Raw genomic sequence first — 27,805 nt, forward strand, 5'->3', positions numbered from 1 at the left:
TTCAGACACTCAGTCTGCTCTTCAGATAAAGATGGCAAACAATAATTTTAATCCCACTTACACATGCGTGCACACACACAAACTACTACTACTTCCTTAGGACCCCCTCAATGATTTAACCCTAGGAGTCCAACTGAAATATATTCATATTCATATCAATCAAGTCAATAATACATGTACATATCAAGTGTCAGTGACAGCTGTCAAATGACAAATGTATGCTGATTAATGTTCAGATATGTATATCGCAGTCCTAAGTGTACAATGGAGTGATAAGGGCATTTATGCTTAGGAAATTATGAATAATCAATATGCAATACACCATCCATACAGTATATTGACAGATACTTTGTTTTAAAAGAGCAAAATGGTAACATGTCTGTTTTTCCATCTACTTTTGGCTTTAATCTAGATGACATGTTGGCTACCTAACCACTTAATTTATTGTTTTCTTGTTATTTTTTATTTGTGGGTGTGGTCCTTTGTTTAAAACATGTCTGCCTGCCTTCCCTCTCTCACATAGGCTACTAAAATAGTCTTTCAAAAACTTAAAACAACAGCATGTGGAAATCCTATTGGCTTTGGAGGGCTAACGTCTATAAGACTATACTGTACTCTACTGTATTGCACTGTACTGTACTCTACTATACTGTACTGTACTGTACTGTACTGTAATGTGATATACCGTACTGTACTCTACTGCACCGTGCAGTATGCTACTGTACTGTACTGTACTGTACTGTACTAGACTGCACCGTACTGTATGCTACTGTACTGTACTTAACTAGACTCCACCGTACTTTATGCTACTGTACTGTACTGTACTTTACTGTACTGCACCGTACTGTATGCTACTGTACTGTATGCTACTGTACTGTACTGTACTATACTCTACTGTACTTTATTATACTGCACCATTCTGTATGCTACTGTACTGTACTGCACCCCACTGCACTGCACTGTACTGTACAGTACAACTATAGAACTGAAACATGTAGAGCGGTGGTGCTCAAACTGTGGTACGCGTACCACTGGTGGTACTTGAGACATCTCTGGTGGTACTTGGAATGCCATTATGAACCTCTCCTGTACTGACTGGCAAAAGTGAATATGGAAGGCCTTTACTGCGATATTCTAATGTTGGTTGTCAAGGTGGTACTCGGAGAGCTCAATATTTTCTCAGGGGGTACTTCACACAAAAGGTTTGAGAACCACTGATGTAGAGCATTCTGAGGACATGTACAATATTATGCAAAAAGGTGTAGTGGGAATGAGTTATGTTACTGTTACCACTCAAAATCTTGAAGGTTAAAAAAAAGTCTTGTGGCATTTTGTTTGGGGGGGGCGGGGTATGATCGACTATTCTTCCGCCCAGACTATTTATGTGCCTTGCATATCAAGAAAATGAGTCCAGGTAATGATTTACTTTCATAGTATATACCATATGAGAAGTGTTGTTCTATATAGATATTTCTCCTATGGGTAAGGGTGGCAAAAGACCTACAGTACATGTTGTCCATCAGCTGTCAGTTTTGATAGCAGTTTAAGTACTCAATGATTACTGAGCTAACTATTACAACTTTTGACACAAGTACTAGGTGAGGACTTGTCTGCAAATAAACATTTTTTTTATCTCTGTCTTCTTACTCAACATACACTAACAAATCATTCCCATTTAATTTGAACTGAAGCCATACTGTGGCCTACATGTAGGCCTATATTGAGTAATCTGTAATGCCATTCTAAAGATGACTGAAATGCTCTCACAAAATGCACTTGTAAAAATATAGAATTAGGTGATCTTATGGGGTTCTTCATACATATGGAAAGGTCCTGTCCTTTACCCTCTCTCATACAAAGAAAAATACGTATATCTGTTATGGAAATTAGAGGATGGAGAACCTGCTACCTAGGGCATCTTGCACTGACACTATCCCATTCAAATCGAGCATTAGCAGCAGTCTATTCTCACCATAGTTTTAATGTTGGCAATGCTCATTTTAATTCAGACCAAGAATCTTCTCAAATCGTTCACAATGTTACATGCTGTCAAGCACGTAAGCACAGACTCACCCATACTTTCACACTATGTACATTTTGTAGTTTTATCAATCTGGTCTAGCAGGCTACCCTTGCTTCATCTCTTCTGAGGACTATATTAACATTGTCAGTTAAGTAAAATGTCATGTAATAACAATGTAATGCGTTACCAACATGACATATTGTATATGACATGGTAGACATTTTTTTTTCAAGGGGCACCCCTTCTAGGATGTCTTCAAATCAGTCAAGGAACACGTGTACCGAATTATATGCTTCTATCCAGCGCGTAACGATTTCTCGGCTTACAGCCCCTACTATTGATCCTACGGCCTATGATCAAAATGAATCTTATCGTATCGTCGGAAATAATCTAATATCAATATCAAATCTTATCATGGAGGTTGTGAGTGATCCACACCCCTACATTGAAAATGTCACTAGCATCTCATAATGCTTCATACACCTGCAGGACACAGCTCACGTCGTGAGAATTCCTCGAAATGCAGCCCATGTTTTGGAGACTTAAAAAGTCCAGCGAGTGTGAAAGTTATGCACTGTGTTAAGGTTACGTCTGGTCACAGGCTGGAGGAATGTTGTCAGGCAACTTGGCTGCGTGCTGAGCTCTGCCAGCCTCATGACTAATTTAAGGCGTCATTTCTCAGTATTCAAAACTCCAGCCTTGGCATTCAAAAATGACCGTTGAATGCATAATGCCGCCCATATTATGGGATGTTTGATGGGTTATCCCTTACCAAGATGTGACAGGTGCCACTCCAGAGTGGGCTACTCATATTCCCAAAGTGTGTATAATTCATTCAAATCGGACAGTCACGCTCACAACTACCAAGCTTGCGTAAGTGCATCATCATGACTAAATTATTCTACTGTACATCATGCCACAATTAAAACTAATATTTGAACCACAACCAAACCATTTCAACCATTTAACCATTGCTCAGTCGTTAAGAAAGGATTCTGAATTGTGTGGGGGAAGGTCTTTGCCTTCTTTGCTTTTGTGATTGTGCACAATTGTGAGTGCCACCCAAACTGTTGTGTCTATAACGCCAAATTTATTTACTGACGTTCACCATTTTGCTTAGAAAAATAAACACCTGTACATCAACACTTGCACTCCCTACATGTGGCAAGTTATATTTAACATCAAAGCCTCAACATGAAACACAAGTCAAAACAACAAACACCACCACATAACACTGCAGCAGTCGCGCCAAGTTACAACCCACACAGACAACACTACAACAGACTTTGGTGTTACACTATGAGGGAGATTTCAAATACAGGTGCCACCAGCCAGACAATACCTAAGCCTCCTACCGAGAGAGAGAGAGAGAGAGAGAGAGAGAGAGAGAGAGAGAGAGAGAGAGAGAGAGAGAGAGAGAGAGAGAGAGAGCGAGAGCGAGAGAGAGAGAGAGAGAGAGAGGAGAGAGCGCAAGAGAGACTGACAAATGATGACTGAGAAAGAAGGGGTAGAGATAGACAGTAATAAGGAGCTGGAGACAGTCAGGTTATTCAATGCCACCCCGTGCACCATGATTTGGAAACCACTAGCTGCCGAGGGAGCTCCACCACCACCACCAACAACAGACGGTCACACAGGGGTGCACCCTCTACCTCTGTCCCTCTCACACTCCCTCCCTACCTCTCAAGCTATGGGTTTATCTGGCGTCTCTCCCTCTCTGTGTCTATGAATGCATCTCCCTCCCTCTCTCGGTGTCCCTCTGTGTGCGTCTTTCCCTCCATCCTCTCTGTCTCTCTCTCTCTCTCTCTCTCTCCATCACTATCCGTGTGTGTGTGTTTTTCTCTCCCTCCCACTCAGTACATTAGTGTCTCTCCCTCCCTCTCTCTCTCTCTCTGTGTCTATGAATGTGTGTGTCTTTCCCCCTTCGTCGCTCCGTCTCCAGCTCTCTGTCCGTGTGCGCGCCTCTCCATCTCTCCCTCTCTCGCTCGTGCCGCCAAAGAGGAGCATCGACAACACAAAGGCACTCTGAGTACCAGGCAGGCGCTGTCCCCCCCTGCTCAGCAATCAGCGAGCGCGAGCGAGGCTGGCAGAGAATCCCAGGGGGATTGTGGGATACGTAGTGTAGAAGAGAAGAGCTTAGAGAGGAGAAGAGGGGAGAGGATAGCACTGCTGTGCAGCGCAGAGAGAGGACATATGGGAGGGGGAGAGAGAGAACGCGATACAGAGGCAGAGAGAGAGAGCGAGAGCGCAATACAGAAACAGGCAGAGAGGGAGAGAGATAGACAGTGTGTGTGTGTGTGAGTGAGTGAGAGCACAATACAGACACAGAGAGAGAGAGAGAGAGAGAGAGAGAGAGAGAGAGAGAGAGAGAGAGAGAGAGAGAGAGAGAGAGAACGAGGCAAAGCCAGAGGGCCTTGTCCTCATCCCCATTTCATCTTCATTCCTCCCCAATCCTTTTGTTTCTCTTCATCATCCCTGTCTGTCGCTGAGCAGCCGTGACGGCTTGTGTCTTCATTAGGGGAGCGAGAGCAACAGTGGCCCCTCCGCCACACAAACACACACACACAGTCACACACACGAGTTTAGGGAGTGTGTGAATCAACCACTTTTCATTTCAGGAAATAATAACAAAAAGACGACAGCTGTGGTTATGATGTTTTCAAAATACATTTTGTCTAAAGATTACGCTTTTATTTTTGTTCCCCCCTCAACTCATTTTCTTTTGGTTAAGAGGCTGGGTTTTAACTCGGGGGGTGATTTTGAGTGCCGCCGCCGCACGCACCGTGTAAAGCGCTCGTCAGACACATCAAGCCGTTCATTTTGATTCTCGTTTGCCTCCTGAAAAGTGCTCCTTCAGCGCTGTGTAAGTAAGTGGGCCAAAATTGGTCATCTGCATTTTATTTTGGCACAGCAGGGGGTGGGGGGTAAAAGGTAGTAGGCAAAAAAGGAAAACAATAAAAAGAAGAACATTCCGGTAATTTACTAGCACACAACACATGCCACCCACCGTGTGTGTGTGTGTGTTACATGCTCGGGCGCCCGTGCGCATCATATGTGTGACGTGTGCTTTTTGGGCTTTTTATTATTACAGGACAATGTGAGAGCAGACAGAAAATGATTGGGAGAGAGAGACGGGGCGGGGCAGGGCAGGGAAACGACCCCGGCCGGACTTGAACGGGGTCTTCGTGGGCAATGTAAGCCCAAATGTGGGGGGCTTAGCGTGCTGCGCCACAGCGCCCCCCATGCGTGTGTGTTCCATGTCGGAGTGTTGTCCATGTCTGTAAGTACCAGAGCCAGAGAGGCGAGAGCAGCCCAGGCAGACAGCTGATGACTACTGGGCCATTACATGCTCACCACTCTGCAGGACAGCAAGACGGGTCTTTCTACCTGCAGGGCTCAGGGGCAGGGGTTCACCCTGGATGGGAGAGCAGCGCTTCATTCAAAATAACAACTGGCTTGGATGCGTCCAGAGAAAATCTTAAAGATGACAGCTTTATAATTAGCTGTCAGTCTCAGAGAGAGAGAGAGAGAGAGAGAGAGAGAGAGAGAGAGAGAGAGAGAGAGAGAGAGAGAGAGAGAGAGAGAGAGAGAGAGAGAGAGAGAGAGAGACTGACAGAGAGGGGTGATATGATGTCAAACTAAACCACAGACAAACTCAGTGCAGCGCTTCACAATTTATAAATCAATACGGAGACAAGAAAACACAGCCAGGTAAACAATACGCAGGTAAACAAACTCTACGGTAGCTTTTATATGCCCCGTTTGGCTTTAGAGTCGGCATACATCTGAAAGAGCAGAAAGCATGTTCTTGCAGCAGCCAGGGAGATTTTGTGGATGATATCCCTCCCGTGAAATAGCAGCAGCTTTGTGTAGCCGACTTCGAGCTCAACAGAGCTTCCGCCTCCTCCTCCTCCTCCTCCACTTGCTGCTCCTCCTCCTCCTCCTCCTCGGCTCCGTTTGCTTTCAGCGGAGCGACCTGCTGTGATCAGCTTTGATGGGAAGACTCCAATGAAGAGATCCCTTGCCTGCGAAGACAGTGGCCTTCTGCTGCCGCGCCTGCTGTGCTCTGCATTTATAAGCGTGCAGTGTGAGTGTGCGCGCGCGAGAGTACACAAGTGTGTGTGCAAGAGTGTGTGTGTGGTGTGGGGGCTCGTTTGCATTGTTACGTAGAGAAGGTGCTCATTGGAGCGCAGAGAGGAGGGGCAAGAATATCTAAGGATATAAAATAATATTTTGCATTGCTATATGTTTGCAGGGCATGTGCATTTTTGAAATTATCCAATAACCCATATATACACGGGAAAAAAAAGTTAAGATTCAAATCAAACCAATCCAAAAAGAAAATCTAATTTTGTTCTTATTTAAATCTATGACGAAGCATTCAAATCAAACCAACCCGAAATCCAATTTGGTTTTTATTTAATTCTTAGACTGACCACCACAGTCATAAAGTAAAGCCATTTCCTCCACACTAGTTGTTGCTGTTGTTGTTGTTGATTACACCTTTTGCTCTCGGCCAGCTCTCCCTCCTCCCCTCTCGACTTTACAGCAACGGTTATGCCAAAGTCCATGTGGCCAGAGTCCACTTGGCCGAGGTGCACGCCATGCGTGCCTGCAGTGCATGCAGGGAAACAAAGCTGATGGGACGACAAAGGGGTCCTCTGTCCAGGGCCCAGGGAGAGGAAGTGCCCAGAATTGGGTTCTCACAACATTAAATGTACGGGGTACCGAAGTCTCCACCACTTCCTGTCGCCTCATGGGGTGTCAAAAAATAATTACTGGGCTTGAAATGAGTAGCTTTAAGACGCCAATCCAAACCTTGGACCTCCATCTGTGCACCACAAATCCACTACAACTCGCCTCGTTCACTTCCATTCAATTTTTTTGCAATTAATATGGTCAGGAAGAAGTATGGTCAGGAAGGGCATGACTTTGTGCCCCATTGGTTGAAGGTGTGGGGGAGGTGAGGCTTTCAGGTGACTTTGTCCTGGGTCCAGTCGAATCTGTCAACGGCCCTGCCTGCCTGTCTGCATGCATGTGTAGCGGAGCGCTGAATTAGCCTAGCGCAGGTGAGGACAAATCAAATCCACAACTACAGTCCCAGCGCTGCCAAACACTCACTAGCTCGCTCTCCCTTTTAAGGCGCCTAGTGTCAACACAGCCACACCCTCCCGAGGGGGTGAGAGGCGAGCAGAGTAAAGCAGGCGAGTAGAAACACTACTACAACACAGGAAAAAAAGTCGTCCAACCTGTACGGCAAGTCACGTCAACGTCAGTGGAGGGGAGGGGAGGGGAGCAGCCATGACTTCTGACAATGATGGCCCATTATATCTGCCATTAGGAAAATAAACGGCCAAATCAAACAATGCAAGAGGAGGAAATAGAAGTGGGGGCTTGCCCAGCCAGCTTGCTTTCAGGAGGTAAAGGATTTACGAGTACCTCCTGTGTGGTTAAAATGTGGACAGCCTGACTGACTGACTGCCTGCCTTGCGCTCTGCTGTGAAGACTTTGTTTTGCGTTTTCCCTTGTCCCTTGATACAGTGGAGGGATGGCGAGTGACGGGTCAGTGTCACGTTAAGCACATCCAGGAAACAACACGGCCTGCCGCTCTAACAGGTTTACGGACGATAATCCCGCCAAACGCTCCAAGAATGTTCTCCTGTTGCCGCCGCCCGGCGCCCTTGTAAACATCGGGGCCGAGCGAGCGAGCGTGATGGGAGTGAACGCTGCTGTGGCAGCCTGGCAGGACTTAATCAGGGAGAGAGAGGGAGAGAGGGAGGGAGAGAGAGGGAGAGAGAGGGAGAGAGGGGAGAGGGAGGGGGGTGAGAGAGTGTAAGTTGCAGTGACAGAAAAGGAAAGCCTGCCGTGGCCCCATTTCAGGAGGGTGGACTGGAGAGAATGAAAAGTGGGTAATGATGATGATGCAAAGAGTGGCTAATGATGTGATATCGCCGCCCTTGTGGCTGGAGGTCCCCGGGGGAGGGACAGGAACACTACACAGGTGACTAATGGAGTTCTACAACAAACTCCCCACGGGCTCAAAACTAAAGACTCCAAGTTGTAAAGAAACACACACACACACAGACACACACGGTACCAGAGGGACTTGCACTGCGCACACAAATAAAAACAAACCTTGGCCAACGGAAGAGGTGTAGGGAGCCAGCCCCTTAAGTGCTGAGTAGTGTCTCCTCCACCAACATGCCACAGTGAAGTCAGACTAAAGGGCCTTAGTGAACTCAATAGAATGTCAATGTGTTCCAGCGAGAATAGCAGGCGAGTAGGCGAGTACTGTACAAGCGATGCGATGTGGGCGAATATTTTATCTTCGAGCTAGGCGAGTAAGCGAGTAACCAATTGAAAGGCAGAGTTCGGTACTTCTCGCCTGTTCATTGGCAGTTAAAGCCGCGGGAACTTTCAGCGAACGTTCCATGAAAGAGAGGCGAGTAGGCGAGAAGGCGAGCAAGCGAGAAGCTAGTAAATAGCAGCCCTCCTTAAGGGAGCACTTTTGCTTCTGACACAATTCTGACCCCCAAACCCAATTTCACACCAACATAGCATGGATAGTCAATGGGCGGCTCTGTAATCGCTAGCCAATGTCCGCGGACATCGGCGCCAGTGTGCGGGGTTCTATTGAAAACAATGTAATGGAACTTTTGCAGAGCAGTGCTCTGCACTTTGTCAAAGCTGGTGTGCGGAGGCCCTAACAGAGTGGCAAAGGCCTCAAATAATCAGGCCAACGCGACAGCTCAGATCAAAAATGGTGAGCGGTGCTTAAAACCCACTTTGGCTTTTTAACTTAATAGGGTGAATGAGAAGGACGAGAAGCAAAACAACTATGCTCTTCAAACAAGAGACTGTGTTGGGCTTTGAAGCAAGGCTTTTGTGGAATGCAGTGGCTGCAGACTATAGCCACATGAATTAACTGCAGAGATGACAGGGAGCGAGAGGGGGGGGGAGAAGAACTGAGGGAAAGGGAGAGAGAAACCTTCTCATGACGGTTATTTATAGTCGAAGTAGTGAGAGTTGTGTGAATGCGGCAGAAAAAATTCCAGGGGAAACTCCATTGTTCCTGTGCTGTGGCCTTGGTCAGGGAAGCAGTGGACGCCGCATAACTCCGCTGTGAATGGGAGCTTCATGCCACAGCGTTGAACTGGGGCCTATACTACAGAGCTGGTTCAGAAGCAAACTAAAAAAAGAAAAGAAAGAAAAACTGAGGACTCCATGCTCTTCTATTAGATGATTTACCTCTTAACTTAACCTGTTTTACTCCTGAACCAGCTTTAGGCCCCTGGACTGCGTTGCAACATGACAAAGCTTAACTTGTTGTCATTTAGTTGATTCCTCCACCCACCCATATACACACAAAGGTGGGTGCATCTACAGGTATATTTCTAAGAAACGACATGTGATCTCCTGGGTCAAGTGGAGGAAGGCCTTTCTCCCAGAACAGCAATAAAATGGCTGGGCAGAAGCGTGTTCTAACCTGCATTGAGCCGTTTCCTCCCTTCAAGGGAGACAGAGAGGAAAAAAAACACTAGGAGAAGATGTGTGCAATTACAATTTGGGCTGCGCAACCAGTCAAATACACCTATTCGCTGTGCACTATAAAAGCCAATAAGTTTATTTACTAGATGAGTATTGAAAGTGCTGGGTTAAATAAAAAGGGTGCATTGACAGTGATTTAATTTGATATCACTATCATTTCATTTCCGACCGCCTTGAACGCAAAGAAAAAGGACTGCATATTTTCAAATCATGCCCTGCAGTGATATCACACACTGTGCTCCGATTAGCGGAAGGCAAAATCTTTTAACTTGCTGTGGTTAAATTGGCTGGTGTAAGGAAAGGAGGGTGGTCTACTTTACTTACAAACGTTCAATAGCTCGCTCTATTGCATTACTTTTAAATACAGTGGCTGGCAGCGGAAACTCAGATCCGTTCGTCAGCCTGCGCCTGTCGAGGTGAGGAGGGAGAGGGGAGAGCAGAGCTGTGGAGGGCTGCTACTGCCCAATTTACACTCTGCCCGGATGGCTGGAAGCTGAACACAAACCGCTTCAAGCTGTTAGCAGGCAGGCCGGCCGCACTGACTTGCAATGATCAGGCCACAGCGATAAGCTAAGATTGGGTGTGCTGATTGGTAAATGATACAGCTGTCCAGATAACGCTCAGCCATGGATAGGTTCCGTGGGGATTTTCTAACTGTTGCTGTATTTTAACAATGCACTAAAAAGCATTTTGTTTGGCAAGATCTCCGAAAAAATTAGCATTTTTCTCACACCAAAATAAATACAGTACAAAACATATATTTTATAGCTACCAGTAATAATATTTCAGACTTCAATCGTTGCCCCTTTAGAGAAGTTTAAGCCCTCCACAACACTGAATCTCGCTCCAAAGTGAGCGTTACAGCATCACAAAACTGTACCAGTCCAGCGCCATGTGAGGCTGAACACCACCACCCGAGGCACTGCCGTTTCAGCTCTCGACAACACTTAAAGGTACACTGTGCAGAAAATTGTCAAAAAAAGTACTGCAAGTATGCTGCTTATTGAAATTGGGCTGCCTATTGCCAAATTTGATCTTTACATCAAAGTTTTAAACAAATATTTTCTAATATGGTCCAAGTAAGTCATTTTTGCAGCTAAAAATGGCTATTTTTGGAAAATTCAAAATGGCGGACTATGGAGAAGATCCCCCTTTTCATGTATGAAAAGTGCAATTTTTCCAGTCATAATGAATACTTAGAATTTGATGCTGGTGGTAAGTATTCATGAAAAAGGTAACATTAGTGAATGGGCAGCATGAATTCTGAAAATAAACAACTAAAAATCTCACACAGTGTCCCTTTAAAGGCTCAAATGATAACTTGGAAGATTTCCTGGGCTGAGTAAAAGCACCTATGACAGACCCAGTCAGACAGACAGACAGACAGACAGACAGACAGACAGACAGACAGACAGACAAGACGTCCATCTTGCGTCATTCTGCCCCATCAGCTATTGCTTTTTTACCCAGAATGCATCCTCCCAGCACGTCCCCTCACCCCCTGATGTGCGCAAGCAAGCTGGATGAATTCCTCGCCGCTCTCTCTCAGGGCCGGGAGAGGAAGTACGCCATGGTAGATATTAGACGTGGCCTCTCCACATTGCTCAAGCATTACAACCCCTCCACTGACCACAGGCTAGCTGCATTCTCCAGACCGGGGATAGGGTGAGTGGGAGAGTGGGGAGATGGGAGAGGGGGAGTGGGGTTGGGTGGAGGAGGGGAACGCTATTTGCCGTGTGGCACCTGGGGATCGGTCTGAAGATGGCTCGCTCTGTGTGTGTGCGTGTGCGTGTGCGTGCGTGCGTGCGTGCGTGCGTGCGTGCGTGCGTGTAAAATGGACAATCTCTAGAGATGGGATTGCAAGCCCCTCGTCTTTCAATAGCTTAAATCTCCGGGCTGAGATGATTATTTTTAATTGGTTCAATCGAGACGGTAATGACCGTATGAGGCATCATCTAGTGTAGTGGTGGTAGCAAACAGGTGGGGGATAGGGGGGTTTACACACAAAGAGGGAGAGGGAGAGAGAGCGCAACACACACAGAGACAGAGAACGACAGACACACGTGACAGCGAGAACGACAGACACACGTCACAGCGAGAACGACAGACACACGTCACAGCGAGAACGACAGACAGAGAGTGACAGACAGAGAGCGACAGACAGTGAAAGAAAGACAAAACTAAAGACACAGCAGCGAGTGTGGGGATGAACGTGGCATGGTGGTAACTCACCTCTTGTTGATGGGCTTCTCGTCCTTCTCGTAGGGCTTGACGAACCACTTGCCCAGGCGCACGAAGCTGCGGTTCATCAGGCAGCGCTCCAGCAGGTTGTGGATGGCTTTGAAGAGGAGCGTGCGGCACTCGTACGACAGGCCGCTCTCCCACAGGCCCTCGTCCTCAGCTGCAACACACACACGCAAAGAGGGAGAAGAGTAAAGTATTAGCATACAGGTAAAAAACACACAATTTCTGCCCGATCGTGGCTCTATCAATAGGGCACTCGACTGCTACACCGGTGACCTGGGTTCGATTCCGGCCCGGGACCTTTGCTGAAGCTGCCGTTCATCTCTCTCTTCCACGTTTCCTGTCAAAATCTCTCACTGTCCAGTCTTGAATAAACTAATTAAAGCAAATTATTTAAAAAAAAAACATAATTTCAGGGGTTTCTGTGGCGCACTGTGTTCATAGCACACAAGCAGCGGCTCATGGTGACCCAGGTTCGAGTGCGGCCTTGGTCATGTCCCAAGCCCATATATCCGTCATTTCCTTTCCACCTTTTCAACTGGCCCATCATAATAAGAACAAAAAAGGCAAAGAAAGTAATACATAAATACACCTTCACTCCCTGAAGAAAACTTGAATGGCAAAACGAGCCTTAAATGACAAAATGAGGGTTTGTTTTTGTTAACGTGACCAAGCCACAACATTAAAACAGCTATTTGAAACGTTTACTACCGATAAACGAGAGTCCCTCTGAGTTCCTCTCTCATCTAATACTGTTTAGGTGTACCAGGTGGCGGTGCAAAATGTGTTCTTTTGAGTAAGGAACGCTGTGCATGGATTTCTCTTAGAGACCTGTGGACCAACAGCGGCGAGAGCGAGACATGCTGGCATTTTGGCCGTGAGCCCACCTGAGGCAATCGACCAAAGCCGAGAAGGATTTCCAATAACGCAGTCTGCCTGACCGCCCCACCAACACTCACTAGGGTGGGATGTTTTTTTTGCATGTGTGGATACCAGAGAGAATTTGCACTTGGGAGCATAAAATATATATATTTCAGCTGGGCATCACCACCAGACACAGACACAGACAGACAGACAGACAGACAGACAGACACACACACACACACACACAGAAACACACACACAAACCAGGGCTTCAATGGCAGCTATGACATGACAGGGCAGTTATTGAGATGTGCCACCACTACACTACATCCCATTCTCTGAGTGCAGCCAAATGCTGAGCTGTATTGATCCCAAATCTGTAATCTCTTGGCAGGTTACAAAGATTAAGATGAAAAGATAGAGAGGAGTGCTGAGTATGAGATAGAAGGAGAAAGATAGATAGAGTACAAGAGGGGGTGTTAAAAAAAATACAGTGGGCCCAAAAATCTTAAGTAGGAAACAATGCAACAGTACCAACACTGCCAATTTGTTCCTTATATATTCCCTTGTTCCTTGAAAGAGTAAAAAGGCTGATGCTCTGCATAAACTTATGTAAAAAATAAAATAAAATAAAAAAAAATCGCCTCCTCCAAGCCAACACACACACGCACACAAGCATCTTTTCAGACATTAATGCATTTTCATACGTAAAGGATTTGGGCAACTTTTGTTCCCAGCCCCAACGTAACACAACATGCAGAGGGAATGCATAAATAAATTAAGACGACATCTTCGCAAGTACATTTTTCCTTTTAAAAAACAACAAAGGGGGAAAAAGATGCAGAGCCAGCGTAAGCAAAGTGAGCGTAAGCAAGGGGAAGCCAGGGGAGGCAAGGCAAGGCGAGGCGGAGACACAGCTGTTGGGGCTCGAACAGGCACACCATGCTCAGATTCAGGTCCACGTACTTGTGCGTGTGTGTGTGTGCGTGTGCGTGTACATATGCATGAGTATGGGTGACATAACAGAGTTTTTGTAAGTGTGTGTGTGTGTTGGGGAGGGGGGTGAATAAGTGGGTGTATAAGACTGGGGGGGGGGGGGGNGCATTATGTGTGTGTGTGTGGGCGCGTATGCATGTGGGATGTGTGTGAGGGTGTGATGTTGGGGAGCATAAAGCTGATCGGAAGAGGTGGTGAGGAGGCAGTGGGTATACAGGGGGGCATGAGAGAGAGAGTGTGTGTGTGTGTGAGAGAGAGAGGTGGTGATGGGGTGCCGGTGTGTGCTCCTGCATGGCGGTTGACTGTGGCCTCCACGCTCCACTGATCTCATTAACGGCCACCACTTAGATCTGAGAGCTCCCAAGCGCCTTGCAGACGCACCACACAGCGCTTCACCTTTGCCACACACACACACACACACACACACACACACACACACACACACACACACACACACACACACACACACACACACACACACACACACACACACACACACACACACACACACACACACACACACACACACACACACACACACACGCACACACACGCACACACGCACACACGCACACACACACACGGGAGGGGAAAAACTGAAATAACCAAGTCAGGGGTTTTCAAATAAAAACCACCAACTGTGCAAGACCACACAACTCCCTTCCTATGCAGGTCAGTTGCCGGTGTGCGAGAACTTGAACAGCACTAGGGGAGGTGAGGTGAGAGCATCAATAAAAACAGTGTTCTCATACTGGATTCATGCTGGGGTACAAGAGTTGCGCAAAATACTGCAATTAATACAATATTACATGTGCAACACACAGACTGCAAAACACTGGTTAACTGCAGACCATTTCAAATTGCTTTTGCACAGTAGTGCACATCCATGTATCTGCAACCAATCAAAACAATCCCAGCTGCAATGCATTCATCACTGTTCAAGGACTCGGGATGGAGGCAACCAATAGGCTTTTCAACACCTAATTTTACTGCATGTATATATGCATTAATCATATGCTCATTCATGTTAACTGGTATTGCATTTGTATTTGCTAAATATCTACAAGCAATAAAAAAATTGTGCTTCAATTCCAGTAGTAGCCATAGCACACATTGTTCCAGTATCTCCAACAAGACTTTAAAACAGCTAAAAATAATACATAACAAATGAATGCAATGGGTGAATGAGCCAGGGGAGGGCCTTAAGTCGTCCTTTTCCTTTCAAAATAAAAGGCTTTGCTAAAAAGGGAGGGGAAGGCCTCCCTCTGCTGTTCTTAAATGCAAATATAATAAGTCAGCAGAGCGCAGAGTAGATCGTTATCAGCAGAGTGCGGAGGAGATGGCCGTCTGTGACGGGGCCAATTAGCAGACCGCTCACCACTACACTACACTACACTACGGTCCCTACTGCCAAAGGAAGACAAACGCAACAAAGGTCTTCAGCCATCAGAATAGATAAGATAGCAAGTGTGTATGAGAGAGAGAGAGAGAGAGAGAGAGAGAGAGAGAGAGAGAGAGAGAGAGAGAGAGAGAGAGAGAGAGAGAGAGAGAGAGAGAGAGAGAGAGAGAGAGAGAGAGAGAGAGAGAGAGGGAGAGAGGGAGGGAGAGAGGGAGGGTGTGTGTGCGAGAGAAGAGAGAGGGAGAGAGGCATAGAGCCTGGGAGAGTGAGCATACCGCGCGCACAAAGCAGGAGAGGGGGGGCAGAGAGCTAAAAACAGAAAGCAAGTCTCTCATGTATTTTTCACGAGCTCGCGCCAGTATAGGGCCAGCAGCAACCCAGCTCACATGTGCGCTTGTAAACAAGCCACCGAGAAACTTAAAGGATCTGAAATTTTAACTGCGGCCCTTGAGGCAAAAAGATCCTCCACCTCTAACTCTATCTCTGCCTCTTCCTCTACCTCCCCACACCGAGCACTGAGGGAGTGTTTGACCTTGTTCTACATCTTAAAGCCCTCACCAGACACAAGCACAGCACAGCACCGCACCGCACCACACACAGACACTGAAGAGACACACACACACACACTGGTTGATCTGCATACAGATGTCTGTGTGCACACACACATACCATCACCAGTGCATCTCTTCACAATCCACAACATGCGCATAAAATGAAGAAAAATCTGCTTTCACACCTGCTGACGTGCACCAAAGCATAACACAAGCATGGGGGGGGGAGAAGGATCTGAACACACAAGAGCAGGTCTGGAGAATATCCATCCAGAAAGCCTTTTGCATCCCCGCCCGCATCCATCAAAGCTCCACAGCATGCATGCGTGTGTGTGTGTACACACACTCACGCACACACACCATCCCATCTGCCACTCGTCTGCAGTCTTCAGAGTGTACACATACACACACACTGCGCAAGCATACTTATTAGCACGAGCGAGCGAGGCATAGGCCGGAGGGATTACGTAACCATATTATAAAAAGACACAGTAAATATGTGCTACTTGGCGTAAGCCCGCAGCACACTGCCACACATTACGTCACCCATTCGTTCATTTCATTGGGACAAGAAGGGGGAGTGAAAAACATGCAGCCAGATACACCACAACAAATCGTTTGACAGTCGATGCGTGGTGGTGCTATGATGGCAGGCAGTGTGTTTGGAGTCATCCACCTGTAAGAACCCAAGAGATACACACAAAGTAGGTGTGATATAGAAGTACTAGGGATGCAAACGATTAATCGATTAATCGACTTAAATCGATCAATGCGTTAATCGATTAAAAAACATTAATCGCAATTAATCGACAATTCAACTGACAAGAGACCCAGGTGAAATGGGCATGTGAAGATTGTGTGTGAAGAGGAGTGTGAATAGTGGGAATATTTAAATCACCTTTGGATTAAAGAATTGAAATAGAATTCATTTAAATGTGGTATTTTATCTTAATTTTTTATTGAAATTGTTAGATTTAGTAGGGGGGAAAACCCCGCTTATCAATTAATCGAAGTCGATCGATAAGGCTATGAACTAATGATTAATGAATTAATCGGTAATTTGCATCCCTAAGTAGTACATGTTGTAATAGTGCATGCTGATGGAGAAAGCAGAGCTGCAAAGCACATCATGAACCATCAGAGAAGCCGGTGCAACCAGTGGTGTTGTTGGTTAAATCAGGCAGTGAGTATGTGCACCTAGGCATGTCTCAGTTCTTACAGGTGGAGGACAACAAAGCCTGTGATGGTACATGAAAGTAGGGCCGGGTATCGCAGCCATGGTCCTGTATCGATACGATTTCGATTCTTAGGGCTTTGAATCGATTAATCATGATTCAATTCGTTTCGATTCGATTCATTCAGAATCGATTCAAATCCGTTCCCTTCTTGGTGCCAGGATTTCCCCCAAAAGATGCTGTTGCCCATTTTTATATAAAAATGTTAAAGGGCTGTGGTGTGACAGTGTTAGCAGATTGCTAATTTGTAATAAGTAGGCCTAGGCCTAATTGACTAATACGTACTGGGTATTTTCCATAGACCTAAATGAAACAAAAAGAACAATGAGAAAAAGTACCAAAAAAAAAACAATTTTGTGCCCTGTGAATCGATTATGTGAATTTCGATTCGATTCGATCAATTATCGATTAACTCGATTATTTTACCCAGCCCTACATGAAAGTGAAAGCCCAACAGGGAAACTCCAACTCCCATTGTCATTGTGACACAGCACTCCACAGCACAAAAGTGCACATTGCACACAACGAAATTGCATTCATGCCTCACCCGTGCAAGGGGGCAGCCCCCAATGGCACCCGAAAGGGAGCAGTGCGGCGGGACAGTGCCATGCTCAGGGTACCTCAGTTATGGAGGAGGACGGGGAGAGCAATGCTTAATTACTGTCCCCAACAACCTGGCGGGTCGCGGGGTCAAACCAGCAACCTTTGGGCCACATAATTAGGTGTGGGTGTGTGTTATTGGTTCACCGTCCCTCCCCTCTCCCCAATGCCTCTCCCCAATTGATAATCCTGGCTAGGTTAATCTACAGGCAGTGGTAAACCTGCACGTGTCATTTAGTTATATGAAGGATATGAGGACTCCAGGCTCTTCTATTAGATGATTTACCACTAGCTCAATGTAACTTTTACTACTAAGCCAGGTTCTTGGAATAGGCCTACTCCCCAGGAGTAACAATTAGGGGTGTGCATGTTATTGGTTAACTGCCCCTCCCCTTTCCCAAACCAACCCGCCCTACTGCCTAAACAACACCTCACACTCCAGACAGGGAACCGAGGGTGAAGTGATAATTCTAAATTAACGTACAGGAAGTGGTCAATCTGCTAATAGGTAGCCCACAGACCTGCCATTTAGTGAGGAAAATAATGACTCCAGGCTCTCCTATTAGATGATTTATCACTATCTCAAGGTTAACTTAACTTAGGTTCTTGGAATACCCCCCAGGTCTGCAGTCAAGAGTTTCTTAACCAACCTGTCTGTCTCCTACTCTCGCTCTCCAAATCGACCCAACAACACTGGAGACAAATACCACAGATAAAGCAAAAACAAACAATCCCACACATACACTCATACACAAAACAAACTAACCTCACACTAGAAAGAGAAAACCGTCAAAGAACAACGGGGAAAAAAATATGGGGCAAGAAAAAAAAAATCTACTCTGTTTTTACGACACTGACGTGCGTGCGTGTGAAACATGATTCAGACTGCAGGGAAGGAGAAACCGCAGTCAAGAGAGAGCGAGGCTCTCTCTCATTCACACGCTGCAGTTTTTCACAGGAAGTAGGAGTGGAGAGTGCAGAGCAGACTTCTGGACACCCACCCACACCCACAACACAAAACAGGGTGCAACCTCTTTCCTCTCTCCTGCTCACTAGACACAAGAAGCAGACACACGCCCTTTTACTGTGACCAAACCACAATCCTACAGATAATTGTTAGTTAGCCTAAACGTCACCATTAGGGTAACACTAAGAAAATGGACAAATTGACATTCTTCAACAGGAATTATGCAATATGCAAAAAAAAACTGCTCCCGTGATATTTTTTCTTGCTTGCAAGCTTCAGCTACCAATAGAGACATCTCGTTGAACACAGCGCAAAAGCGAGCAGGCAGCCCTAGACTGAACCGAAAAAAAAACTTTGGCATTGTTGTTGAAAAAAAACCTCTGGTGGCGTCAGATCAGTGTCATTTAAGTGTCATTCTTGGTGGTTAGCGGCGGCACGGCGTGGCGCGGCAAGACGGCTGGTTTCCTCTGTGGCCGTTTTCCTCCTGAGAGGGAGGGAGAGCCTTTGTCTAACACGTTCCGGTTCATGTGCCCCCGACCTGGCGGCTGAGGGCAGCCAACTGTGGCATCATGGACGGGCCAGACCCTGCAGCCCAGGAGAACTGTGTATGTGTATGACGGAGAGAGAGAGAGAGAGAGAGAGAGAGAGAGAGAGAGAGAGAGAGAGAGAGAGAGAGAGAGAGAGAGAGAGAGAGAGAGAGAGAGAGTGTGTGTGTGCGAGAGAAAGAGGGCGAGAGAGAGAGAGAGAGGACGAGCGACGGAGAGAGCGAGAGAGAGAGCGAGAGAGAGCGAGAGAGAGAGCGAGAGAGAGAGAGAGAGAGCGAGAGAGAGCGAGAGAGATGGGCAAGGGGGCACCCAGGCGGCCATTTGTCCGCTTAACAAACAGATATACGAGGCCGTCTAACAACTTGTGACACTTCCACGTCCCCCCTCGTCCCGTCACACCTCGCTTGCCCTTTCATACAGGGCAGAGCAGAGCGCACAGCCCCTCTCTCTCTCAACACTGTTCACCAGCCTGTTCAGGGTTTTTTTCCCCCCTGCTTTTTAAAAAGTGTTTTTTTCCAAAAGGGGGCCAACCAGCGCAACTGAAGTTTTCCAGTACATAGGAAAACTAAAGCGCTCACACATGGGACACTGCTGCTGCCTACATTTCAGTCATTCCACACCAGTCAATGGCAAACTACATAAAACAACTGTGCCAAATATTTCAAGGCGCATAACCCCTAGTGGCTGCGTCATCTTGGAAACTCCGCGGCTGACATTTCCCCACAGGCACGGCAGGTGCGTAGCAGCACCAGCAACAGCAACAACAACAACAACAACATCAGAAAGCGCTCACACATTCGCACAATGCTGGAAACGCCCACAAACACAAAAATGCAGACCACGAGACCTCCACCCTGCACACAATAGGAGAGAGGGGGAGAGGGGCTAGTGCGGAGGGCTGGCTGGGGTGGGGGAAACAGGAGTTACTTACGACCCCTTAAATAATCAGATCCAGTCAATGCAACACCACAAATAATCTCATTGCAATTGATAAAATTCCCCTTATTACACCCCCCCCCACCCAGTTTTACTTCCAAAGTTATGCAGTAGACTCGACTGGCAGTGAAGGCTGGCTGGGGGCACGGGATCTCTGGATGGAAGTGGGCATGGTCTCTTAACTCCAAGTGAGTGGGTGGGGGGGGCTGCTCTCAGGGTGTCTGTGAGTCTCTGACGGCGCTCCCCGCAGCCACAGGTTTCCTCCTGCGGGCGGGGGCGAAGTGGGGCCGCGAGACGGCGGTGGCGGCGGGTCATTAAACAGGAAGATTAATGTCCACTGATCCTCACGCCTCGGAGGGATTCAACCTGGCCACTGCGGAGAGGAGCAGCAGCAGCAGCACACAGCACACAGCAGCAGTACATACATACATACATACATACATACATCAGACACACAGGCGGCCACTCCCCTCATCTTCTCTCTCCTCTCTTCTCTTCTCTTCTCTTTTCTTCTCCCTCTCTCCAATTTCCACCTCATCTTCTGCCTTTTTAGTCCCTCCCCCTCTCTCTCCCCATCTCCCTCCTTTCTTTATGTCATCTCTCTAGACGTCTCGGCCCTCCTCCCTGTCTCCCTCTTCCACTCTCTCTCTCTCTCTCTGCTGCCTGTGCTTTCCCCTTCCCTGCCCTTCTCTTTCCTTGTCATCATTCTCCATCTTTGTACCGGCTTCTTTTTTTCCCTCCTCCCTCCCCTTTTTTTTCTTTCCTTCTGTGTTCGTGAGCACAGTGGCACTGGCAATGCACAGTCTCCATTACTAATTAATGAATATTTCCTGAGGAGCAGGAGGAAGAAGCAGAAGAAGAAGAAGAAGAAGAAGAAGAAGAAGAAGAAGAAGAAAAAAAAGAAGAAGGGTGCTGAAAAAAGACAACAAAGAGGAGAAGAAAGGACAGTAGAAGAAAAAAAGAAAAAAGAAGACATGGAGATACAGATGCAAGAGCAAAGCATACAGGGCCAGCCCCTGATCTATTTCAAAGAGAGCTAGAAAAACGATAGAAGAGAGAACACGAAAGAGGGGAATGAAAGAAAAGAAAGGAGGAGGATGAGGTGACCAAACAGGCTGAGAGAGAGAGATTTTGTCTGAGAAAACAGACTTATGTGTGTGTGAAAAGGCAGACAAATGAAGAGTGGGGCAAAGTCTTTTCCTCGGGCGTAAGCACGTAAACACATTCCCAGAGTGTAAGACGAGAGGAGCGTCACAGTCATTTAGAGCACCTCAGCCTTCCTTCAAAGGGCCAGCCATTTTAACAGGAGCCCACATCTTAAAAGCACAAACAAAAACCCAGCCGAAGTCTGTTTTTTTATCACTTAAAACAAGGCAACAACTGACACTAGACATAAACACACACACATACAGACAGTGATGAGTCATTTTTGGACAGCCATTAATTATGCCCAAAGACAACTGGGAGTAAACTAAAACCAGACGGGGGAGGGGGGGGCGGGGGGGGATAAAACAGATTGAGCTGACCTCTGTCGGTTCTCCTCCTACACTACTCTTCTTCCTCCTTCCTCCTCCCTCCTCCTCCTCCTCCTCCCGTTCACAAAAGCGAAAATAGTTTACAAGTCCCACAAACCAAAGGTTCATGAAAATCAACAAGGTAGATTGTTACGTAATCCTGACACGGCCAGGCAGATCTGACGTCACCTCCCTTTGGTTAGAGGTCACAACCAGTGTGTAACGTCTCAGCTTGCTAGATTACACACAAGTCTAAATCTGCATTCATTTATGATACACATCTTAATACAGTGCCTTACATATCTCAGATAGCATATATTTAATATGCTAAACGTTGTAATGAATGTTGGCTTGTAGTTGAGATATATTATCTCGCTCTCCAATGTGCATACATGCATATCATGGAAGGTTATATCTCAGCCGTGGGGAGGGTGGTGAATAGGGGACCATTGACAGCGTATTAGCTGATGGCTAGCTATAATCTAATTGAATAACTAACCATTGGCGTATGAATTAAATATCGAACTAAATATTTAAATATCCTCATAAAGCTCATATGAAAACTAGCCGACAGGAAAAGGAAATGAGAGGGCAAAGAAGTGCGTCTGTCTGCCTGTCTGGTGAGCAAAAAAAAAAAAACAGCCAAGCAGTTTAGTTGACAATTTGCAATTATTTAGCTAAGCTTATGAGTTTTCTTGGATTATTGTTAGAATTCATTGGTTAATACTCCCGTGACATGCAGTAAGGCCTACTCAAGACTTCACTTTCCACCCAGGCCCAGCACTGGAAATGTTTCATCAACTGCGTCAAAGGACTCTTAGCTGAGCATTTAAGTCTTGTGCGTCTCAATGTATAACATATATGGTATTAAAATATCCTATTCCAAGGTGCTACTGCACTATACAGCCCATTGCAATTCTTTCAAGCCAGACTGAGCCAACAGGTACTGTGGATCTCAGAAGAAGTGCACAGCAGGGGAGGGGAGAGGGGGAGAACAGCACACCATGGGAACCTGGCAGAAGGAGGACCAGGAGGGGACTGGGATGAGGATATGAGAGGTGGAAGGGACGAAGAGAGAGATGGGTAGGAAAAGAGAAAGAAAAAAGCAAACTCTGCCGGGTGGCAGGTGGGAGGGTTAGGCAACAGGGCCGCTAGGCAGCAACACAGACACACACGATGGACAAAAAAAATGAAGGGAAGAAAATGAACCCCTCAGCAATTAGCCTAAAAGACAGGCTTCCTGTCCCAATTTCTTTTGCAGAAAAAGTTGTTCTTACACAGAAGGAGGCAACAAAGGGTGATGAGGGATGAGATGAGATGGTGTGTCTCTCTCTTTTTTTTTTCTCTCTCTCTCTCCCTCCCTCCCTCCCTCTCTCGTACACACCCACCCATGAATGCCCCAAGACAGCAGTTCACAGAGGCCCGGAGGGGTGAAGATGTGAGCGGCACAACACAACAGGATGAGGCCAGCAGCCATCTGCATAACAATGCCTCTCGCCTGAGGTCCAGCCAGGAGCGCTAGCCATTTTGTTGGGCAACCCCAATCTTCCCCACGACTATTCAGTGGAAGTTCTGCAGCACACAACACCAGAGGAACAAGCCTTGTGTGTCCCCTCCTCTTCCACACCTCCCTCTTTCCTTTCTTTCTCGTCATCCCTCATTCCATAACAGGGCAAAGCCAAGTCATCCCACGACGCCCCCTAAAGTTATAAAAAGGAAAAACAGCATCTCAGAACTAAACTGCCGCCTTCTCACTTTCTAGGCCCCCCATTTTGTTGGGCGGGTGATTAGGCTGGCGAAAGACATTAAAAGGAGATCTAGCTGTTTGGCCGTCATTTAGCCCACACACTCCGGCTCTGGCTATGCCTCTGCTGTACTCTGGAGGCAGATAGGGGGATTACTGAGAGAGAGAGAGAGAGAGAGAGAGAGAGAGAGAGAGAGAGAGAGAGAGAGAGAGAGAGAGAGAGAGAGAGAGAGAGAGAGAGAGAGAGAGAGAGAGAGAGAGAGAGAGAAGGAGAGGGAGAGGGAGAGGAGAGGAGAGGAGAAGAAATGGCTGCAGCTCAAAATTAAAAGACTTTCACAAGCTGCTAATCTGATGACTGCAGATGGGGGGGCCCTTGAGAGTCCGAGGGGAAAAACAAACACACACACACAAACGCATGCATAAACACACAGGCGCACACAAAACACACACACACACAAAATACACTTTCTCTCAGAAAAAAAAACTAGGCTCCATTATGATTTTGATGGGCCACCCACAGCAATGGCCAAAAACATGCACGTGAGTGAAATAGCCTGCAAATCCATCAGCCTGTCTCCACTGGAATTCCTGCATTTCACAGCCGCCAACCTTTACAGCTTGTGACTGACTCACTGATTGACTGACACCTCCAGGTCCCCGTGTGTGTTCAGTTCAGTCTTTTGACTAGGAGTCAATGACCGCGACGTGACACACCCTTGTGGATGAAGTCGTCATCTTCTCTGTATGGACGGCCAGGCTACGCTGCGTGAACTTGAAAGGCTTGAGATTTAAAGACAGAAGCAGAGCTGACTCTACTATGTGCCTTTTAAGTCATCATCCTCGGCTTCTTCTCTTTCCATACCAACTCACTGTCCCTCTCTTCGCAGTCTTAAGTGCTCCTCCTGGGCCCATCAAAGCCCTCGTCTAAAACCAGGGAGGCCCTCTTGCCATCCCGACCCGCTCTCCTCTCGTTCTCAAGTCTCAACACTGTACTCTTCTTCCTCTTCTGTGTGTCTTGTGTGTGTCTGTGGGAGGGCACGCGTCCCACCTCTGTAGCCCACCTCTTCCACCTCTCGTGCCCCAGAACAGTGTTTCTCAACCAGGGTGACGTGGCTGATAAATAAATTATGTAATATAATACATATTGTCTAAATTAATAAATTAATGCTTAGTCAGTGAAATCTTTCATCTGCCATTTACGCACAATAAAGTAAATTGAGGTTGCCCCAGTAAGCTGCAACTTCGAACGTAGGTTGTGTGACGTCTCCAAATGTGCTACTTTACTAAGCTTGTATGGTATCGGATGCGATGCCATGTTACAGCTTGATGGTTTGGGGTGCCTTAAAATTTTTCATGAATTGAAAGGGTGCCTCGCCTTAAAAAAGGTTGAGAAACACTGCCCAGAACACAGTGCAGCGAGTACAGTGTGGCAGCCACACCACCTTGCCCTTAGCCTGGCCCTCACATCCAGAAGGACACTTTTTATATGCTGTTCTGCCTCAGTTGTAACTCTTGACTGTTAATAATGCCCTAGTAATTAACAGAGTTTGGTACAAATTACTAAACTTGGCATACAATGCTTTGCGCAACAAAGAAACACGGTTCAATACGGCATGCTGATTGCCCCTTTTCCTAAAGTTGAAAAAGGTACAGTATTTTTCTTCAAAGCCAATTATTTTCATTGGCATTGATGGTGATTTTAAAAGTACCACAATACATTTACACAATTACTATAATTAACAGCAAGTAGCGCTGGTGGTGACTATTTTCACATTATTTCGGGCATTTATTGTATTACAGTGTGGAGACATTGTAATTCTACTACTCTGTGTACGAAAGCTTTACGAGTAGTCATTTTTAGGACACAAATTTACAGAATAATGAAAACTGTTTAAAATCAAACACATTGTTGAAAGATTACAGCAGTGTGTTTTGCAAAAAGCAGTGCTGTCACAGGATCATGTTAGAGAGATGCATTAGTGACATTAAAACAGCCATCTCTGATTTTCATAGCTTTACTCACATGAATAGCAAAGCTCATCAATGCCACCCAAAAAAATTAGGGAGGAAAAAAAATGATGGGACTATTTTTTTCCCCCATGTATAAATAATCCAAAAATGTCAGATTCAGAGGGGCAAAAATCAGTGCTTAAATATTCAAGTTTAGTTTATCATTTTGGGGGGGTTTAATTGATCTTCACACGTTTAATATTTTAATGACATTTTGCTGATGGCACTTGCGCACTTTTACTGGAATAAAGAATTTGAATTTTTGTCACTACTACTGATGGGGTGTATAAAAATCAGAAAACCCATGGCCACAAAAAAGCCAGCCAAAAAAAAAATATATATATATATATATATCTCCAAGTCCACTCCGTGCCAGACGATGATGAATGCTGCTATGGACAGACACAATTAATCTCACTCCCTTATTTCTGCCCGCTTCATTCCGTTTCCCTCGACCCCTTGCTCACACTTTGGTGGAGGGTGCGAACAAAAGCAAGGATTCCGTCTGTCGGTTTCATCCGTGATAACAGAGAAAGGGTGAACAGAAGAAAGAAGGTAGAGAAGAAAAAAAAGGGATGGGGGGGGGGGGTTGCAAGTTGACTTACATGATGTTACCACCACCACCACCACCCCCCCTTCCTCTACCCGCCGTTTCAACAGCCCAGGGAGCCACACAGGCACTAGCCCAGACTGCAAGGTGAATAAGACCTTGGATTCTCCTTCACTTGTAATTCCTTTGGTCAATTTCCCCTTTTGTTGAGTGAATTTTCCAGAATAATAAAAAAGAGGGTTTTGAAAAAGGTTGGCCTTGTGACCAGAGGTGGAAATGGGTCAGATGGCATGATGCTGCATTCCCACACAAACACTTACATAGACGCTGGCAAATAAATAAATAAATAAATACATAAATAAATAAATAAATAACCTTCAGCATCACTGCTTGTTCAAAACAGATGGCCTATGTGCGTCTGTTTATGCATGAGTATGTGTGTTGTGTGCACAGAGCAATGATCCATTACACAACGCTAAGTCCTTAGGATAAAAAAGGATGAAACGAGAAGCAGCCGTAAAAATCAACAACGCTATCTTCTTTAAGGAGATATGAATAAAAGTATGCAAGTGTGTAGCAACAGATAAAGCATCAAGCATTATACACGATAGCTCCAAATGTAAACATTGCATAACTGCATTTCGCACGAGGCAAGTGGCCAACATTGAGACAAAAATGGGCCTGGTTGAATTCATTTTTCTCACTCGTCACTTGTTAGAGTTTGGTGACCAGGATATCACAATAATAATATGACCAGCCTGAGATGTTAGTTCTCCAAATTGACATCTGCACCACTTCACCAGCTGTTATCCATCAATGAAGAGCCTGAGGCGGGATAACTTATCTTGGGCTATAAATTCAGTTTTAAGATCACAGGGGCAGAAAAATCTAAGTGGAGGATACTGGCAATAATTCAGCACAGAATTCGACCAGATTGATTTGGGGCATTTCAGAATATTTCTGTCTTTCCTGTTAAGTGTCTGGATAATTTATTGCATGTCCAAACTTTCCAAGGACAAAACCTTGCGCAAGACACACACACACACCCACACCCACACCCACACCCACACACACACACACACACACACACACACACACACACACACACACACACACACACACACACACACACACACACACACACACACACACACACACACACACACACACACACACACACAAAGGGCATTCCTCTAGTCTAGTAGTCTACGCTGATGACAACAGATGGGAAAACCAAATCTGAAGATGTCAGCAGCATGTCCCGAGTGGCTGTTTTTTGACGCACCAGCCAGTCCTCCTACAAGCGTTCGTGTGATCGTCAATGCCTCAGCGGCGCACTACCAATGATGACTTTGGGCTTGTTCCAGTGGCCATGAGGTAGATTCTCATTGAGGCGCAGCCAGCCATTTGCCTTCACAAAAAGCCTTGTTGACATTTACACTTAACGTCCAATCATATTACAGCCCTCTCTGGCTCCCCTGTCTTCCATGCTGGTACAGTGACAAACTTGACAATTACTCAACGAAAGCTGTTTATAGGTCCTTGCTCACGCCCACACATGCCTGCTTTTAACAGTAGCATGAAAGTAACAGTCTGTCACAATTTAATGTTTGTTTAAAACAAACGAAAAGGGGACGGCTAAGAAACATTTTTTTAAAATATATTGGTGGGTAAAAAGTGTTCTGAACCATACTCTGCATCTTTGATCTTTAAGGATTGGTTCAGAGCATTTCTTTCTGGCTTGCAGCGCTTGGTACTGTCACATTTCCAAGACTAAGTGCTCAGATAAATAACAAATATCGTTGTGGGCATGAGCAGTCACTGCAGTTGAACTCTGGGTTGACAGCTGTATTACAGCTTCATCAGTCTAGCACAAAAATAATATTTCACCAAAGCGCAGCATGAAAACAGCTCTATTCAGAACTAACATCTATTGACTATTTGGTTTGGTAGTGGTTAGTCAGTCATGATCTTGTCGGGCATGTCTGCCTAGACCTAGTTTAAAAAATTTTGACACTTTTCTCAGGGTGAATTCTAATAGACAACTCATGTATTCAAAGCTGTGCATCTGCAGCGCCC

At 46.1% G+C, this 27,805-nt stretch overlaps 1 protein-coding gene across 1 annotated transcript in view; it reads right to left on the reverse strand.

Moving 5' to 3' along the window:
* The window catches only part of med13a (mediator complex subunit 13a), a 109,751-nt gene that overhangs the window by 74,234 nt on the left and 7,712 nt on the right, over positions 1–27,805 (reverse strand). Inside the window, exon 3 of the mRNA XM_063203291.1 lies at positions 11,804–11,972. Coding sequence (XP_063059361.1) covers positions 11,804–11,972 — 169 coding nt within the window. The remainder of the gene's footprint in view (positions 1–11,803; positions 11,973–27,805) is intronic.

Source organism: Engraulis encrasicolus, chromosome 7, assembly GCF_034702125.1.
Source record: "Engraulis encrasicolus isolate BLACKSEA-1 chromosome 7, IST_EnEncr_1.0, whole genome shotgun sequence".
NCBI lineage: Eukaryota > Metazoa > Chordata > Actinopteri > Clupeiformes > Engraulidae > Engraulis > Engraulis encrasicolus.